Source organism: Panthera tigris, chromosome A3 (genome assembly GCF_018350195.1).
Source record: "Panthera tigris isolate Pti1 chromosome A3, P.tigris_Pti1_mat1.1, whole genome shotgun sequence".
NCBI lineage: Eukaryota > Metazoa > Chordata > Mammalia > Carnivora > Felidae > Panthera > Panthera tigris.
This window is the reverse complement of record NC_056662.1, coordinates 107,333,328-107,351,371: the sequence shown is the minus strand read 5'-3', so window position 1 is coordinate 107,351,371 and position 18,044 is coordinate 107,333,328. Positions and strand designations below refer to the sequence as shown.

Sequence of the window (18,044 nt, the reverse complement as noted above, 5' to 3'; positions counted from 1 at the left end):
TCTGCCAGTTAGGCTACCCAGTCAGTGCTACTTTGTTAGAAAGCTCTAAAACAAGAATCCAAAAACAAATTCATACAAATATAGTCAGGTGATCTTTGACTAAGGAGCAAAGGCAATTCAATGGAAAAAGGACAGTCTTTTCAACTAATGGTAATGAATCAACTGGACAGCCACATGCAAAAAAAAGACAGACAGAAAAAGAATCTAGACACAGAGCTTAACACTTGTCCCAAATTTAACTCAAGTGGATCAAGACCTATACATAAAATGCAAAACTATACAAGTTCTAGAAGATAACTGAAAATCTAAGTGACCTTGGTTTGGATTTGGAAATGAGATTTTTGATACAACACCAAAGGCATGATCAGCCAAAAAAAAAATTTTTTTTATAGGCTGGATTTTGCTACAATAAAAACTTCTGCTCTGCTCAAGACACTGTAAAGAAAATGAAAAGACAAGCCACACACTGGGAGAAAATATTGGCAAAACACATAGCTCATAAAGGACCTGTATCCAAAATACACAAAGAACTCTTAAAACTCAACAATAAAACAACCAATCCAATTTTTAAAAGGACAAAAGATCCGAACAGACATCTCATCAAATAAGGTATACAGATTGAAAATAAGCATATGAAAAGATGCTCAACATCAAAGGTCACTAGCGAACTGAAAATTAAAACAATGATGGGCGCCTGCGTGGTGCAGTCAGTTAAGTGTCTGACTTCGGCTCAGGTCATGATTTCACGGTCCGTGAGTTTGAGCCCCATGTCAGGCTCTGTGCTGACTGCTCAGAGCCTGGAGCCTGCTTCAGATTCTGTGTTTCTCTCTCTCTCTTCCTCTCTCTCTCTCTCTCTCCTTCCCCTGCTTGTACTCTGTCTCTCTCGCTCTCAAAAATAAATAAAAACATTTTTTAAAAATAAAATAAAATAAAAAATAAAACAACAATGATACTACTACACACCTATTAGAATAGCCAAAATTCAAAATGCTTACAACATCAAATGCTAGCAAAGATGTACAACAACAGGATCATGATTTGCTGTTTCTGGGAATGCAAAATGGTGCAGACACTCTGGACGATAGACAGTTTCTTACAAAGCTAAACAGTCTTACCACACAACCCAGCAATTGCACACCTTGGTATTTACCCAAATGAGTTGAAAACTTACGTCCACACAAAAACCTGCACATGTGTTTATAGCAGCTTTATTCATAACTGCCAAAACTTTAAAGGAACCAAGATGTCAATCAATAGGTGAAAGGATATATAAACTGTGGTACGATCATACATTGGGATATTATTCAGTGATAAAAAAACAAATGAGATATATCAAGCCACAAAAAGACACGAAGGAAACAATGCATATTGCTAAGTGAAAGAAGGCAGTGTGAAAAATCAGCATACCTATGATTCCAATTATATGACATTCTGGAAAAGGCAAAACTATGGAGACAGTAAAAAGATCAGTGGTTGCCAGAGGTAGGAGAGGGGGTTAGGGAGAACAGAGAAGCAGACTCAGATTATTTTCTGAGCAGTGAAAATACTCTGTATGATACCTTGATGGATACATATCTAACACATTTGTCCTAATACATTTGTCCAAACCCATAGAATGTACAACACCAAGAGTGAGCCCTAATGTAAACTTAACTGAAGTTCATTAATGTAATGGCCTTTAGCTAATAATAATGGATCAGGGGCTCCTGGGTGGTTCAGTTGGCTAAGCATACGACTTCAGCTCAGGTCATGATCTCGCAGCTTGTGAGAAGTCAGGTCATGATCTCACAGCTTTTGAGTCCAAGCCCCACATCTGGCTCTCTGCTGTCAGGATGGAGCTGGCTTCAGTTCCTGTCTCCCTCTCTCTCTTTGCCCCTCCCCAGCTCATGCTCAAACAAAAAAAAGCAGCAAAAAAAATAATAATGGATCAATACTGTTTTGTTAATTTTAACAAATGTATCACACTAATACAAGACATTAATAGGGGTGTATAGGAACTCTGTACTCTTTGCTCAATTTTTCTGTAAACCTAAAACTAATGGGGTCCACAAAAAATACAAGTAAAATCCTGGGTACCATAAATGAAGGGAAATAGAAAACCAGAGTTGAGGCTTCCAACAACAGTGGGATAAGGATAAAAAATAGAAGGGATACAGAAGGGGGGAAATTGGCCTCTACAAACTAGATGTTTGGGTTTTTAAATTATTTGAGGACAGGAGGGCCTGGGTGGCTCAGTCATTTAAGTGTCCGACTATGGCTCAGGTCCTGATCTAGGAGTTTGTTGAGTTCGAGTTCTGAGTCAGGCTCTGCACTGACGGGACAGCACAGAGCCTGCTTCGAATTCTGTTTCCCTCTCTCTCTGACCCTCCCCTGTCTGTGCTCTCTCAAAAATAAATAAAAATTTTTAAATAAATAAATAAAATAAAATTACTTGAGGACAGGTGAACAGATCTTGGGATTAACTCAAAACAATACATTGGGACAGAGACCTCTGGATAAAACTAGGACCTGGCAAGGACTGCACCCTCAGTAAAGTGAAAAGAAAAACAAAACAAAACAAACAAAAAACAAAAAAAAGGAACCCACAAGCACAGGAGGAGGATAACAACAGCCTGTCTCTGCTTGGGCTTTGAACAGGGAGAAAGAAAAAAGTCCCTTAAGAATTCAAAACCAAGAGCCCAGCTTCTCATTTGGGTTTGGGGTTCAAATTTGCATTATCCATAAGGTGTGAGGAATTTCAAACAGGGAAATTAACATAAATATCAGTCCCAGACCAAAGAGACTCCTGAGGTTCCTGGAAGAAGCAAAAGCAGAACTGTTTTGGAAAGACACCCCCACAATTTGAGCCACAAAAATATTCTTACAGAAAAAACTTGATGAATTCAGAATTAAAATAAAAATCTACCATGAGTGAGTCAGCAAATACAACAACAAACAGCAAGACTACAAATTCTCAAAATTTGAAAAGACAGAATGGTAACTTGAAAGAGAATGTTACATATGTAAAAATAATCAGAAAAAGGAATCAAAAATCTAAGAACAAGAAACTATGTACAAAGAATACACAGACTTGAAAAGTAATAAAACAGAGCTTCTAGAAATATAACTATTATAATTTAAAAAGCAATGGAATCTGCTCTGGACTGAACTGTGCCCATACCACACATACCAAACTGTATGTTGAAGTCCTAACCCCCAAAGCGATGGTGTTGGGAAATAATTAGGTTTAGATGAGTCATGAGGTTTGGGCCCCTCATGATGAGATTAGTGTCCAGAGATACCCCCTCCGTCTCTGCCTTGTGAGCACAGTGAGAAGGTGGCCATCTAGAAGCTAGGAACAGAGCGCTCACCAGAAACCAACTGTGCTGGCACATCATGATCTTAGATTCAAGTCTCCAGAATGGTGAGAAAATAAATTTTTTGTTGTTTAAGCCACCCAGTCTATGATATTTTGTTTTGGCAGCCTGAACTAAGACAGAATCCAACTGACCAAATCTGAAGTAGTTTGAACATCAAAATAAATGATTATGATCAATTAGAACCCAATGAATAAAGTAAAAAAATCCATTAAGTCCAAAAATGAATAGAGAAGTAAAAGCTCTTCATCACAACAGAATGTCAACTAATAAATGCAGAAGAAGTTAATGGAGTTAGAAAAGCATTCTTCTGCAGCCACATAGTAATAACTCAAGTAAGATTCACCAATGGATGTTAAAACTGATGGCTGCAAGTTAGGTAAGATACTATACAGTCTTAAAATATCTCCCCACAATTTATTAATTACAAAAGAAAAAAATAACTTCATACTGAAGAAATCTGGCAGCTCCATGTTAACCATGTGATCAAAATATTAATAATGAAACAAGTCAGCATCACATGCCTCCTGATATTATTCACAGAGGACACATCATTTATATACATTTCTGCCCAAAATGGAAATCTGGCAAAATAAATGATGTATACTCCTAAAAAATGTCAGTGTCTAGAAAGGCAAAGAAAGGCTAAAAAACTATTCTAGGTTAAAAAAGAATGAAGTGTCTTGGAAACGAAAAGCGAAATATGATCCTGGACTGGTTTCTGGACTGGGAAGAAAATGATATTATGGATACCATTAGGGCCATCAGTAGAAACCTGAATACAAGGTCTGGAAATCAGATAACAACTGTATTGTACTAATATTAAAATTTTCTGATTTTGATAACTGTTTTAAGTGAATATATTTACTTTGAGAAATATCTATTAAATGTTTACAAGTAAAGGAACATGATGTCTGCAACCTACCCTCAAATGGTTCAGATAAAAAAAAAAACAGGTATAGTGGCGCCTGGGTGGCTCAGTCGGTTAAGTGTCCTACTTCGGCTCAAGTCATGATTTCGCAGTCCGTGAGTTCGAGCCCCATGCTGACAGCTCAGAGGCTGAAGCCTGCTTCAGATTCTGTGTCTCCCTCTCTGTCTGCCCCTTCCCCACTTCCACTCTGTCTCTCTCTCTCAAAAATAAATAAGGATTAAAAAAAATTTTTTTTTTAAATAATATGTATAGATAGAAAGAGAAAATGTGAAAAAGCAAATGTGGCAGTGTTAATCACTGTTGAATATGGGGTAAGGGTATAAAACAGTTCTTCATATTATTCTTGCTATTTTCCTAGGAGTTCAAATTATTTCCACCCAAAAGAAGGATTTTTCTTTATTTTGAGAGCGAGCACATGTGGGGGAAGAGGGGGGAGAGGGAAGGAAAGGGAGAGAGAGGGAGGGAGGGAATCCCAAGCAGGCTAGGTGGTGACAGTATGGAGCCCAACTCAGAGCTCCAACTCACAAACCATGAGATTATGACCTGAGCCCAAATCAAGAGTCAGCTGCTTAACCAACTGAGCTATCCAGGCGCCCGAAAAAAGGATTTTCAAAAAGCAACAGATTATACACAGACACAAAGATACTATACACATGAACCATAACAGAAGACACAGAATAAAGAGCTGGAAAAATCATGACTTTATGGGACACAGTGAAATAAAAGGATACAACATACGATAGGAGCTCTAAAGGGAAACAACAGAGAGATGGGGAAGAAATAATAGTCAAAGATATACCAGCTCAGAATTTTCCAGGACTGAAGAAATATGCTACTCCTTATAGAAAAACAACAAATATTTGTATTCAAATCTACATCTAAAAAACATCAATGTGAAAACTACAGGACCAGAGTAAAAAGAAAAAAAAGAAAAGAAAAATCTTAAAAGTCAATCAGAAAGAATAGATTAGCTACAAGAAACAAGAATTAAATTGACAATAAACTTTTTTTTATCATTTTATTTTTTGACAACAGACTTAACAGCAACAGGTAACCAGAAGACAACAGAATATCTTCAAAGTTCTGAGACAAAGTTCTATGCCATGCTAACTTAAGATTTAAAAGTAAGGATACAATAATGACATTTTTGAAGGAGGGAAAAAAAACTCTGAGTTCACCTTACACAGTCCCTCACTTGAAAGAGAAAGAGACAAAGAGAGAAATAAAGAGACAGACAGACAGAGAGAGAGAGAGAGAGAGAGAGAGAGAGAGAAAGAGAAAGAACCCTACCAAAGAGTGGTCACCAGGAAGAACCCTGAACCCAGAACACGAGTACAATGCCAAGAAACAATGGTGAACAATGAAACTGAACACGTATAGGTAAATGTAAAAGAGAACTGTCTGTATAAAATAATGTTAATAAATACTAATCAGGAAGATGTAAAACAATGCAGAACCCAAACAAGAAACAATACAAAAAGGCAGTAATTGAATTAAGCATTCTAAAGTCCATGTACGGACCAGAAAGAGAACAGAGATATTCATTAACCTGATTATGCCTGTTGAAATTTTAAGGTAATCACCAAAAGTATAAAAATGAAATGTATAACTTTGAGCTCAATTGGGAGGGGGGGAGGAATAAAGGAAAATTCAATTAATACCATCGAAATAGTGAACTAAACAGGCTAGAAAGACAAGACTGGCTCTAATGAATTTGGAAAGTTTTATACTATAAATCAAATGAGTTCATATCCTTAAGTTGGCATTCATTTGTCTGTATCTTGGGTATCTGAAACATTATCTATCACATTTCCCAATATGGACCCTTACTTTAGTCAAAATGGCTCTCTGCCCACTTTGACTGCACAGCAGTATTGTTATCCATATTTACTCATACGGCTTCCCCAATGTTCTCTACAAATGCAAACCCAGTATTTCTTCCAGTCCCAAGTCAAGATACGCTCTTCCAGGAAGTCTTTACCGATTAACCCCAGGTCATCTTGCCCTTAAATTGAATTTCTGTAGAATTTATGACACATCGTTGCTTTTTTAATTGTTAAATTGCTGCCTTAGGAATGTTCCTTAGATGTTCCACTTAGGCATATTTTGTTTCCTCAATCTGAGCATAAGCTCCTCAAAATCTGAAAGAAATTTTTTAGGATCTCCTAAACAAGCTGGCACATTGTTGTTGATTATTCACTTAAGGATGAAGCAAACTTTAAGTTATTTTTCTTTAATAAATTCAAAAAATATGAAATCTACAAAATATGCACACATAAACCCATATCTCATATATATAAATATCTCAGATTTTTAAAGACTTTGTTTTAATCTTCAGATAAGAAAGCTCAAGTGAACAGATTTTAAATAGTCATTTCCCATTTTCTTTTCACTTTCGCCAATTTTAAAAGGAGTCCACATGCTCAGAGCTAAAATGTACAAGGTCAAGTGAAAGGAAGTCAGACATTACTAATACAGTGAAGATTTTAATAAAAACTGAAAATTCGATTACTGCACCACCTTGAAGAAATATTACGTTAATAGTTATCTTTTACTACAATGTTAGGAGAAAAGACTAGGGATAAAATTTAGAAGTTAAAAAAGAAAAGAAAGGTAAAACACTGACAAGACAAAGATCTAATAAATAGAGGGAAATGACATATTCATAGATCAGAAGACTCAATGCTATTAAGATCTCAAATGTCCACAAACTGAGCTGCAGATCCTACCAAGTCCCAGTAAAATCCCAGCGGACCATCTACATGATCAAATGTCACAAAATTATGCACAAAGACACGTAAAAATGAGAGCATGCAAAAAGCAGTGAAATCCAAGGTCTAGTTAAATCACACTGTGCCAATCGAGCTCCAGGTTTTGATAATGCACTGTAGTCATATAAAGATGTCACTACTGGGAGAGGCTAGGTGTTGGGTACACAAGACCCCTTTGTACTCTTTTTGTAACTTCCTGTGAGTTTATAATTATTCCCAAACAAAATCCCAGCAGGCTTTTTTATATCATTTGAAAAGCAATTCTAAAATTCACATGGAAAAAACAAAGGACTTAAAATAGATGCCAACAGTTTTGGAAAAAAAACAGCAACAGAACAAAGTTGGAGGACTCACTACCTGAATCCAAGACTATCCATAAAACAATAGTAAGCAAGACTGTGATGCACTGGTACAAGTACAGCCATACAGCTCAACAGAACACAACAGAAGCCAGAATATCCCCATATATTTATCGCCAAAGGTGCTAAGGCAACTCACTTGTGATTCATTTCCATGAAGTTCTAAAAAAGCTTTTACACTGACAGAAATCAGAATAGTGATTGCCATGGGAGAGGGGGATGTGAGACTGGGAAGGGGCATGAGGGAATTTTCTGAGGTTAAGGAAATGTTCTTTCTTAATAAGGGTGTGGGTTATGCAGTTTTCTGTATGTTAAAACTCTCCTAAAAAAATTTTTTTTAATGTTTTTTTATTTTTTTGAGACAGAGAGAGACAAAGCATGAGCAGGGAAGGGGCAGAGAGAGAGGGAGACACAGAATCCGAAGCAGGCTCCAGGCTCTGAGCTGTCAGCACAGAGCCCAACGAAGGGCTCGAGCTCACGGACTGTGAGATCATGACTTGAGCTGAAGTTGGACACTTAACCGACTGAGCCACCCAGGCGCCCCTGTTAAGACTCTCCTAACTGAACACTAAGATCGAATCATTTCCCTGTAAGTAGACTAATTCTACCTTAGAAATACATAACAGCATAAAAGCTTTGTAAAATATTTGCTTATTAAAAAAACAGAAGAAAATATATCAAAATACTAAGAGTATCTCTTATCTCTTGGGAGTTAGATCATTTTAAAATTATTAACGATGTGGATGTATACATAATGTATATGCTGTAAGAATAAAACAAAATTTTTAAAATGTATGGCACAATAAAAATATCTAGTCCATATTCTACTGTTCCACTAATTCCTACCTTAGTTACCATTCAAATGTGTAGCACGGTTCAACAGGAAGACATATCTTTGCAGGTCCTCCAGTAATCCCTCAGTTAAGTGCTGGGAGAAAGGTACTGACCCTGGCCAATTTTCATTAGTCTTAAAGACACTGCCAAAGAACTGTTACACTCCACAGAAAAAGGAAAAGTCACTATTAGTGTTTCTTCAGAGAAACTACAGCAAACAACAACAACAACGACAACGAATCTCACAAATACCTATTTTCTAGTATAAGATCCCTACTTCCATCCGAGCTCCTCCCTCTCACCTTTACTGTCTTTGTAACGGACATCATTCTCCCACTACTAATTGGCTCGAACAACTATTTTATGTGCTCCTCAAGCTTAAAATTTTGAAGTCCTGGGGTGCAATCAGTAGAGCATGCAACTCCAGATCTCAGGGTCATGAGTCCGAGCCCCACCATGGCATGGAGCCTCCTTAAAATTAAAAAAAAAAAGTTTTTGATGTCCTCTTTAAATCGTCTTTCTCCATCTTCATATTTCTTCACAAAGCCCCATCAAATGTTTCTTCATGATGCTTCTCATCAGTTCCTTCCTTGCCATTCTTCTCACCTTGTCTGCTCCATCACTACGTACCTCACCCCTAGCTTATTCCATATAATATTCTAGCACAATTCTGTGAATCCCTGAGAGTCCCTATCTTGAGGGTTTGAAAGGACAAAATGATTTTCATAATATGAAAATGTTATTTGCCTCCTTTTACCATGTTGACATTTGCACTAAAAAAGCAAAAGCAATGGTGATAAAACTGCTGGTGCCATGGCACAAATCAAAGCAGTGGTCCCACAATGTACTACCAGTCACCGTATTTTTCACTGCCACGCACTCAAAAGGAAAAGCAAAACAAAACAAAACAACAACAACAAAATACCAGTTTCACTTAAGAATGCCTTTACTGAAGCATAATTATTGATTTTATTAATTCTTAACCCTTAATACAAGTCATTTTAATATTCTATTTGATGATATCCACAAAACACTTCCACTGCATACCAAAGTACAATGGTTGTCTCAAAGAACAGCATGTGTGATTGTGAGTTGCAAACTGAACTAGCCACTTTTTCTACAGAACACCATTTTTTATTTAAAAGAACTGACTAACTGGTCATTCATGCTTAAGCATTTGAAATTTTATTGAAAATGAACTAATGAATGTCACTTCAGTGAAAAAAACCAACAGTATTTATTGCAAGTGATACATTTAGTACTTTCAGAGAGAAATATGAATCTTGGAAAACTTCTATCTACCATCAGTACCTCAAAACTTTTCTGCCAATGGGGCGCCTGGGTGGCTCAGCCAGGTGAGTCTCCGACTCTTCACTTTGGCTCAAGTCACGATCTCACGGTTTGTGGGTTCAAGCCCCACATCGGGCTCTGTGCTGATGCGGAGCCTGCTTGAGATTCTCTCTCTCTGCCCCTCTCTCCCTTTTCTCAATAAATAAACTTCAAAAGAAAAAAAGCTTTTCCATCAAGAGGAATGATGATTTTTGACCTTGTGTAATGAAATATGGAAACTTTGGTAAGATCAGGATAACTCAGTTAATAATCTCTATTTTCTAAATGACCAATGCATGATGTTAAAAAAAAAAAAAAAAAAAAAAAAAAGATCCACTTAAGTCCAAGAAGAGACTTTTAACATAAGAGTAAGAAAGCTTCATTGATATGGTCTTGGATTCCACATGATAGCTAACTTTTAAGAAGGTACGAACTGTCAAGTTGTGGAAAAGAATCAGAGGAAAATACCCACAATTATCTGAAAAGGCTATTAAAATATTCTCCTTTTCCAAATACATGAGAGATCAGATTTTTTTATATATGTCAACAAAACAAAATATCCCAATAGAATAAACGAAGAATTGAGAATCTGTCTTCTATTTAACAAATATTAAAGAGACTTGGAAAATGTACAACAATGTCACTCTCCTCACTAAATTTTTGTTTGGAAATATGGTTATTTTTCATAAAAATATCACTTATGTGACATGTAATAAGTTTATTCTTTTTAATAAATTGGCATTTTTTAAAACTCGGTTATGTCTAACTGCTAAGATAGTCAATAGCAATAGATACAACAAACAAGCTTGGGGTTCTCAATAACTTTTAAAAGCATAAAGGGGTTCTGAAACTAAAAAGTTCAAGAATCACAGATTCTATTTAGCAGATATTTCCATCTTTCCTCTCTGATCCATTTTCTTCATGATTGCCAGAATAATCTTGAGCACTTTCAACATTACTCCTTGTACAGAAACCTTTACAGCTACCACTTCATATCTAAATAACCTTATCTAGCTTCCAAGAAGTTTAAAATTGGCCCTCCCTTATCTAGCAAATCTTATTTCTCCATGCTCCCAACACAAGCCTTCCAAGTTAGTTAATCCTCTCTTCTAGTCCCCAAGCCTTTACCCCTATAGTTTACATACACCTGGGAATACCAACGCCCCATTCCCTTCTCTGCCAGCCTCTTCTCTCTCCCTGCCCCCTCCCAGCTACCTAAACTTAACTCATTCTTAGGGGCCAGAGGGCAAAAAGGACAGTGCCTTTAATGTTAGGCTTAAAAAGATGCACTTTCGTCCACAGGCAATGTAGAGAAGATTTTTTGAGCAGAAGGTAGATGACCATCTCAAACTTCTAACAAAACTTCAAACAAAATAAAAGTCTTATTTAAACGTAACTAAAATTCACAGTCAAATCTAAAATTCTCCTACAGAGTTTAAGGACTAAGATAAGCAATGCATTGTCACACTAGAAATCCAAACCCACAATCTCAGGTCAAGGCAGCCTGGAACTCTGAAACGTGGCATCCATCCTCCAGGAAAAAAAAAAGACTGACAAAGCTAAAGCAGAAAATAGCATGTTTTCATCTCTTGAATCTAAGGCCTTTTGGTACTGGTAAACAAAATCCTTTCCTAAAAGCCCAGTTTAATTCTATTAAAAAACAAAATAAAACCAATACATAACAGCTCCATATACTCACTAGTCACTAAAAGTCTTTAGTTTAAAATGACAGAGTATCTTCATATGCACATAATAGGTATGACCACCACTTAACATGCAAAAGATACTCACATTAAGCCTACTGATTTAGTTTAGGCCTAATAATAATCCACAATGCGTAATTCATTCTGTACCCACTACTGCCAGAACTTTAAATCCAGCCCAATGCTACCTTCTCTGTAAAACCTGCTGTGATTTCTCCCAACCAGAAACAATGATCTCCTTTCTCTAAACTCACATAGCATATAGTTTGTTCCCTTTGTCAGTTCATTCATTCATTCCACAAATATGTACTGAGAGTCTAATATGTGTCACACACTAGGGCACAGTAGTGAACAAAACAAAACCACCAGCTTCCTGGATTTACACTATAGTAGGAAGAGAAAGGAAATACACAACTAAATAGAAGGTGACAAACGTCATAATAAAAACGAAAACTAGGAAGAGAGCAGAGGGCGAATTTTCTATAAAGCTAACAGAACTTCAAGTTCAGGCTTCCTCACTCGCCTCTGTGAGGGCTGAGAATTACTGGGACATGCAGAACATAGACGGTGACCAGTAACAGGATGCTAACAGGGAGCATTTTATGAGACCACTTCTGAGTAAATGCCTACAGAGATCTCAAAAAAGGACCTGACTCTAAGGTTACAACATTTTGTTGGGACATCTTTTCTCATTCTAAATATTCACTTTTATACCAAATTTTTTATTTTTATTTATTTACTTAATGAGGGCCCCCCCCAAACTATATAAACTTCAGGCCCTACAAAATCTGGATGCATCCCTATTAAAGACAGAAAATTAAGAGTAGGGTGGGGTGCCTGGGTGGCTCAGTCAGTTGAGTGTGGGACTTAGGCTCAGGTCATGATGGCGCTGTCCATGAGTTTGAGCCTTGCACCGGGCTTGCTGCTACTGGGACGGACCTCGCTTCAGATCCTCTGTCCCTCTATCTCTGCCCCTCCCCTGCTCACACTCTATCAAAAATAAATAAAACATTAAAAAAAAGAGAATGGGGTGTTGTTTCCTATAAGGTGGTAAGGAACAGACACATTAAAAGGTGACATGTGAGCTGAAACCCAAGGGAAACAAAGAAGCAAACCATATAGCTATCGGGGGAGGGCAGAATTCAGGCCCAGAACAGCAAGTGCAAAAACCCTGAGGCAGGAGCATGAGAAGCAGGGTAGGTTAGGCCAGTAGCAAAAGAAATATGTAATAAATAATACTGGAAGCAATTAATGATTAGAGGCACAGAGTACAAGGCCCTTTTCTAAGCATCACTACTTTACAGCTGAGTAAACTGAGGCAGAGAAAAAAGGATTAAGTAATTGGCTAAGGGTGGTGAAACCAGGCATTCTGACTCCAGACAGAACCCAGCTCTTAAACCACTTTACTAAGCTACAGAGAAGTCATCTGTCCAGATTATGGTGTCTAGACAATCTCTCAGCCAGTAAGATATTTAATATAATAGAAAAGAAGAAATCAAAAAGGTTTTGAACTCAAAACTATGATAGCTAAAAGTAGGTCCACATTCTACGTCCCTATAAATACCAAGGGCCAAATCTTGTCATTTTTGCTACTCCGCTCACAGTCCCTAACACATTTCCTTTCACAGTATTGCTATTCAATGTAGGATGGTTGTTCAGTGTACTCTCAAAAGAGAACTACCAACTATTCACTCTCAATACAAAATAATGTATTAAATGTTCTGTCACAAGTAAATATGTATACATATTAAACCTTGGAGGTAAGCACCTCCTTTAGGGAGTCAGATCCATATCAAAGTCAGATAACCTGGGTTTTGTTGTTGTTGTTTTTAAAGCTCTCAAGAAAAATGATCCCACAATCTGTCCCACTGTCACTTGCCATCTCAAGTAACTACTGATGCTGGAAAATTCTACCTTAATTTTACCTTAAATACTCAAACCACCTTTCTGAAGTTTAGGACCTCAGGTCCCCCTAGACTTTGTCCTCCATTTAAGTAAAAAATAAGCATAGCCTTAGACAATCAGGCTTTATTTTCCTTCAGCTATTCTTTTCTCCATGCTTAAGGTATTCATGTTCCTCAAAAGAAGTCAGGTTTCAGAACTGAGTTTTCCAATCTTATAAACATGGAGTATAATGAAAGAAAGTGTTTGAGGATATTAATCAGAACACCTTGAAAGATACAGAGCTACAAATAAGCCAACACAATTCACTAAATGCTTGAACAAATGAATTTTCTGATTTCACTGCCCAATCTTCCGTTTTGCTCCTATCAGCTTTCATAGAGACTCCGTCTGTTTACCCAGACTACCATGTGAGTGCTACTTCGATGCTTAGCAACAGTGCAGCCTCTGCTTCACAGGGAATGGCTTCCAAACACACACAGATAAAATCAATATCAACATTTCCAAAGCATGTTCTCTACAGGACACTGATTCTAAGGACAAGCAATATGGATTACAGAGAAAAAGAATCCCACAGTCAAGCAAGTTTGGAGTTTGCTGGGTTAAGCAACATTTAACAGGTTTCTTTACCACATGATGTCTCAGTCTTCGGTATACTGATAGTAGTGCTTTCTCTGGAGCATCCCAGACACATTTTGGGAAATGCCTACAAAGTCCTGTCCGGAATAAAAGATGATTCCAAGGCCCCAAGCCTTAGCAAACTGCCAACACTGGGGCTTTTGACAGAAGTGGAATATAAGGAAAGGCCATCTGGAGGCAGATGTGCTCTGTAAAGAAAGAGGTCAGGTGGAGACAGTGGGCTAGAGCTCAGGAGAAAGCACGAACCGGAAACACATTTGGGAGTCATTCACAGGATCAAGCTTAAGCCATGAGACTAGATGAGACACTTCCTTACAGACACAGTAAGACTGGTCCTTCAAACATCCTTGCCTTACCCTATCTCCAGCTTTAGTATCTTCTGCTTCTCTCTAGCAATAAATGTAGAAAAACAACAAGACATGGTGTAGGAATATGACGAACTGAAAAAGCTACCTGAGAAAAAATAGTACAACGCATGTGAAAATCCTATTAATGTTGAATAAACATTGATAATGTGATCTGGTAAACTACCTAATTTCTCCAAGAGAACTCTCTGAAATGACAAACCTATAGATTGTTCATTCTTTTCTTTTTTCTAAATGTAATGAACACTATAAGCCATCTCTCCAAAAGAACACCCATATATATATGTGTATATATATATATATACACACACATATATATATACATACATATATGTATATACATACATTAAACCTATTAATGTCAGAGGACCTCCTGAGGCCCAGTCATTGAGCTCTCTAGTTGTCAACTCCTAGGTCCCTAGGTAACTGATGCTACAAATACTTCATCTCACAGATAAAGTCCATACAGTTACAGGACATTTAAAAGTATGACTTTTTTTTTTAACTCTATTTTCACGTACTTTAAGGTAGTACAGAGAGAATGTATACTTGTATTTTTTGGCCTAGAAAAAATGAAAACTTGTTGGGTAAAACTCAAGTCATTTATCTAACACCATAAACAGGCATATGATGGTAATAACACCTTCACAACAAAACAGCTGAGAGGCTAAATGATTTTACAAGGCTGCACAACTAATAAATTCCAGGTCTTCCACATTCTACTTCAGTGCTTTTTAACTACACCATGCCACCTTAAACAAGCATGTTATCACATTAGGATACAGTTTGAAAATAAAAATCCCTTGAAGCACCCACCTTCCAAGAATGACTATAAACAATTAAGTCTCTAACTTATTTAATCTGATTATTCCATTTTTAGCACCTAAACTGACAAATTAAGGAGCACATTATACACACTGGCTTTTGAAAACAAACCCTCTTATGTACTCCTCTCTAATCAACACAGTTTGTACAATTAAGAAAAATCTAAAACAGCCAAACAAATACAAAAAAAAATCTTTTATCTTTATATGTGGACGTGATTACAGACAAAAATACAAACAGCTTAAGCTTTGGGTGATTTAGCAAGCAGGGCGTACGATGCCAAAAACCACATGGAGTTTTCTGCTTTGGGCCCCTGGTATTGGAAAAGTCTGGCGCAGGGATCAAGCATCTATTATCTGGTGTCCACTTGGCAGACTCTACAAAAACAAAGAGGCCTGGCTGCACAGTAGGAGTTAGGGATTCCGACTACTGCTTCAAGATCCACTCTAACACAGAGTATGGCTACAACACGTATGCTGAACTAAAAGGTGTGCCCTGATTTCTCCACTGGAAAATTCAGTAAGACATTACCTGCTCATATCCTATCTTTATAGAGGCAGTACTGCTATTGTTAAGAATGCAGTCTCTAAAGGATAAGGTTCGAATTGTGCTTTGCCACTTACCCACCCTGGCAAGTTACCGCAACTTCCCTGTGCCTCAGTTTCCTCAAATGCAAAATGGAGTTAATAACAGCACCGATTTCATAGGGTTGCTGTAAGCAGTAAGTAAATTAATACACGGAAAAACCTTACAGCGGTACCTAGCAAAGAATAAGCACTCCACAAATGTTAGTTCTCATTATCATTACTTTAAACAGATGACGAGTAATCAACTTATACCTGTATTGCACTTAGAAGTCCTTAGGAAATTATAGGCCTTAATTTTTTTTTCTTTTTAATCATGTGGCTTAACTACCAGCTGTTTTTTCTAAATATAGTAAATACATGGCCAATTATTCTTGAAAAGAACTTACTGTACACACTGCCACCTAAGACTTACACACTAGTAAAGTTTTAGTCACCTTTTCAATTGAATATAACTAGATTCCCCTAAATAGCTCTAATCTACTTGGATCCATTCACTTCAACTTTCATAATCACACCAATTCCAAAACACAGCCAATGGTCATTCTTACCTGGACTGTGGCAATGGCTGCCTAACTGTTCTTTCCCCTCCGATCTCCGCTGCAGTAAGGCAGATCTTTTAAAAGTACAAATCTAATTTTACTCTTCCACGGAAAACCCTACCATGGCTCCCCATTGTCCTACAGAAAAATCTGACCGCTTCATAAGACCTAAGGGGCCTGTATGATCTAGGGCCACCCTCCTTCTCTGGCTTCTCAGGCCATTCAGGCCTTTCAAATCTTCCCCCTGTTCCTTGGGGCCTCAGAGCCTTTGCAGATTATGTGCCTCTATCTGACATAATCTTCTCTCCACATTGCCTCTGACTCCCCAGAGATCAGGTCCTCCTGTTACTGTGCTCTCATCACCCTAATCCTAATCTTCTTTTCTCCTGGGCAGCACAAATAAAACTGCAATAAAATAATTATCTAAGTGGTTGTTTAATGGTCTTCTTGCCCCCTCCCCAAAATAGATAAACTCCCAGTAAGATTTAGGAACATGTCTATCTTTTTCTGCTACAACCCAAGTGCTTAGATGCCCAGTACCGTATAGATAACAGGTGTGCACAAAACGCCTGTATTATCTCATGAGAAAAACTGATGAGACTGGTGATGACGGAAAGCAAATCATCCACAAAAGGAGACGAATGCAGAATCCTGGCTGTCCTGTGAGTTGCCATCCGTGGGCAAAATAAAGTTAAGACAAAACTTTCCAAAGTTAAATTAAGTTTCTCTGTGCATCCTCTGATGTTATGTGAAACAGGAGTTGTACTTCAGTCAGTCACCAGTAAGAAGATACACAAATAAATCAAGACTGCTGCCACATTTGGCGCTATCCCCATCTTGGCAGTCTCTATGAGGCCAAGAGTTGAGCTGGCCACGGAAGGGTGATTTATCTCCCACATTACAAGGGGTACCTTTACAACAGGAAAGCTGGACGACTAATGGACTTTGAATTCTAACCCAGTCAAACCAATACCCTTGCTGAGTATTCGTTAAAAAAAAAAAAAAAAAAAAAAAAAGAATCTGAATCTTCTATGTCACTGACAAAAACAAGTTTAATAAGGCACCACAGTCCAATTCAATTTGGAGAAAACAAAGTTGCTTTTTTTCTCCAAAACAGGAAAAAAAATTATACTAACTAGATCTGTTTTACTGACCCAAGTCAATACTTGGAAGATTAAAAGAAAACTGGTATGCGGATGCTAAGAGGCCAGAGGTTGGGGGGCTGTGGGCGGAGGCTGCCCAGGCTCCAAACTACCGCCCGCCCGGTGGGCAGCAGTGCCCGACCCACGGCGGGCAGTCCCGGGTCCGTCTGATGGACACCGGTTTGACATACGCCAAACCCCCGCCGTCTGGTTCGTCGCTCTGACCCTGCCAATGCAGCAAACAGCCAGACCCTCTCCGCGCTGTAACGAGCAGAGCGGCCCGCTCGCGTCCAGCCTTAGCCGGGCACTGCGCGTCCAGGGGAGGGTTCAGGTAAGGGCTCGGAGGTCTCGGGGTGACTCGTTTGGCCCTTTGTTCGCTCCAAGGCAGCAGAGCCCCCCGGGCGCCCGCTCCTCCTCCGCCTCCCCCACTGCTCCCGGGGCGCCCGCGCCTCCCGCGGAGGGACAGCGCGGACGCGGGTGCCCAGGGGGCAGCGGCGGCGCCCCCCGCCCTCCCCGCGACGGGTCCCGACCCCGCGGCCTCGGCGGCGCGCGGCCCCTCGCCTTTACCTTGTAGACGTCGCCGTAGGTGCCGCTGCCGATGCGCTGAATCAGCTCGAAGTCCTCCTGCGGGTTCCGGCGGGACAAATCGAACCCGGGGTTCATGGCGGGCCCCGGGTGCCCCCCGCCTCCCTCCCGGGCAGGGGAGGGGGGGCGCTCAGGGGGCCACACGGAGAGTGGGAGCCGCGGCCGGCCCCCTGCTCC

The 18,044-nt window shown here is 38.9% G+C and overlaps 1 protein-coding gene across 4 annotated transcripts in view; it reads right to left on the bottom strand.

The window, feature by feature from the left end:
- Positions 1 to 18,044, bottom strand: part of MAP4K3 (mitogen-activated protein kinase kinase kinase kinase 3) — a 203,706-nt gene extending 185,662 nt beyond the window's left edge. For 2 of the 4 annotated variants that reach the window (XM_042982111.1, XM_042982112.1), the window contains exon 1: positions 17,850 to 18,042. In XM_042982111.1, coding sequence (XP_042838045.1) covers positions 17,850 to 17,945 — 96 coding nt within the window. In that variant the 5' untranslated portion in view covers positions 17,946 to 18,042. Of the gene's footprint in view, positions 1 to 17,849 lie in introns of all 4 variants that reach the window. The other 2 variants (XR_006215916.1, XM_042982110.1) reach the window with 2 other exon arrangements.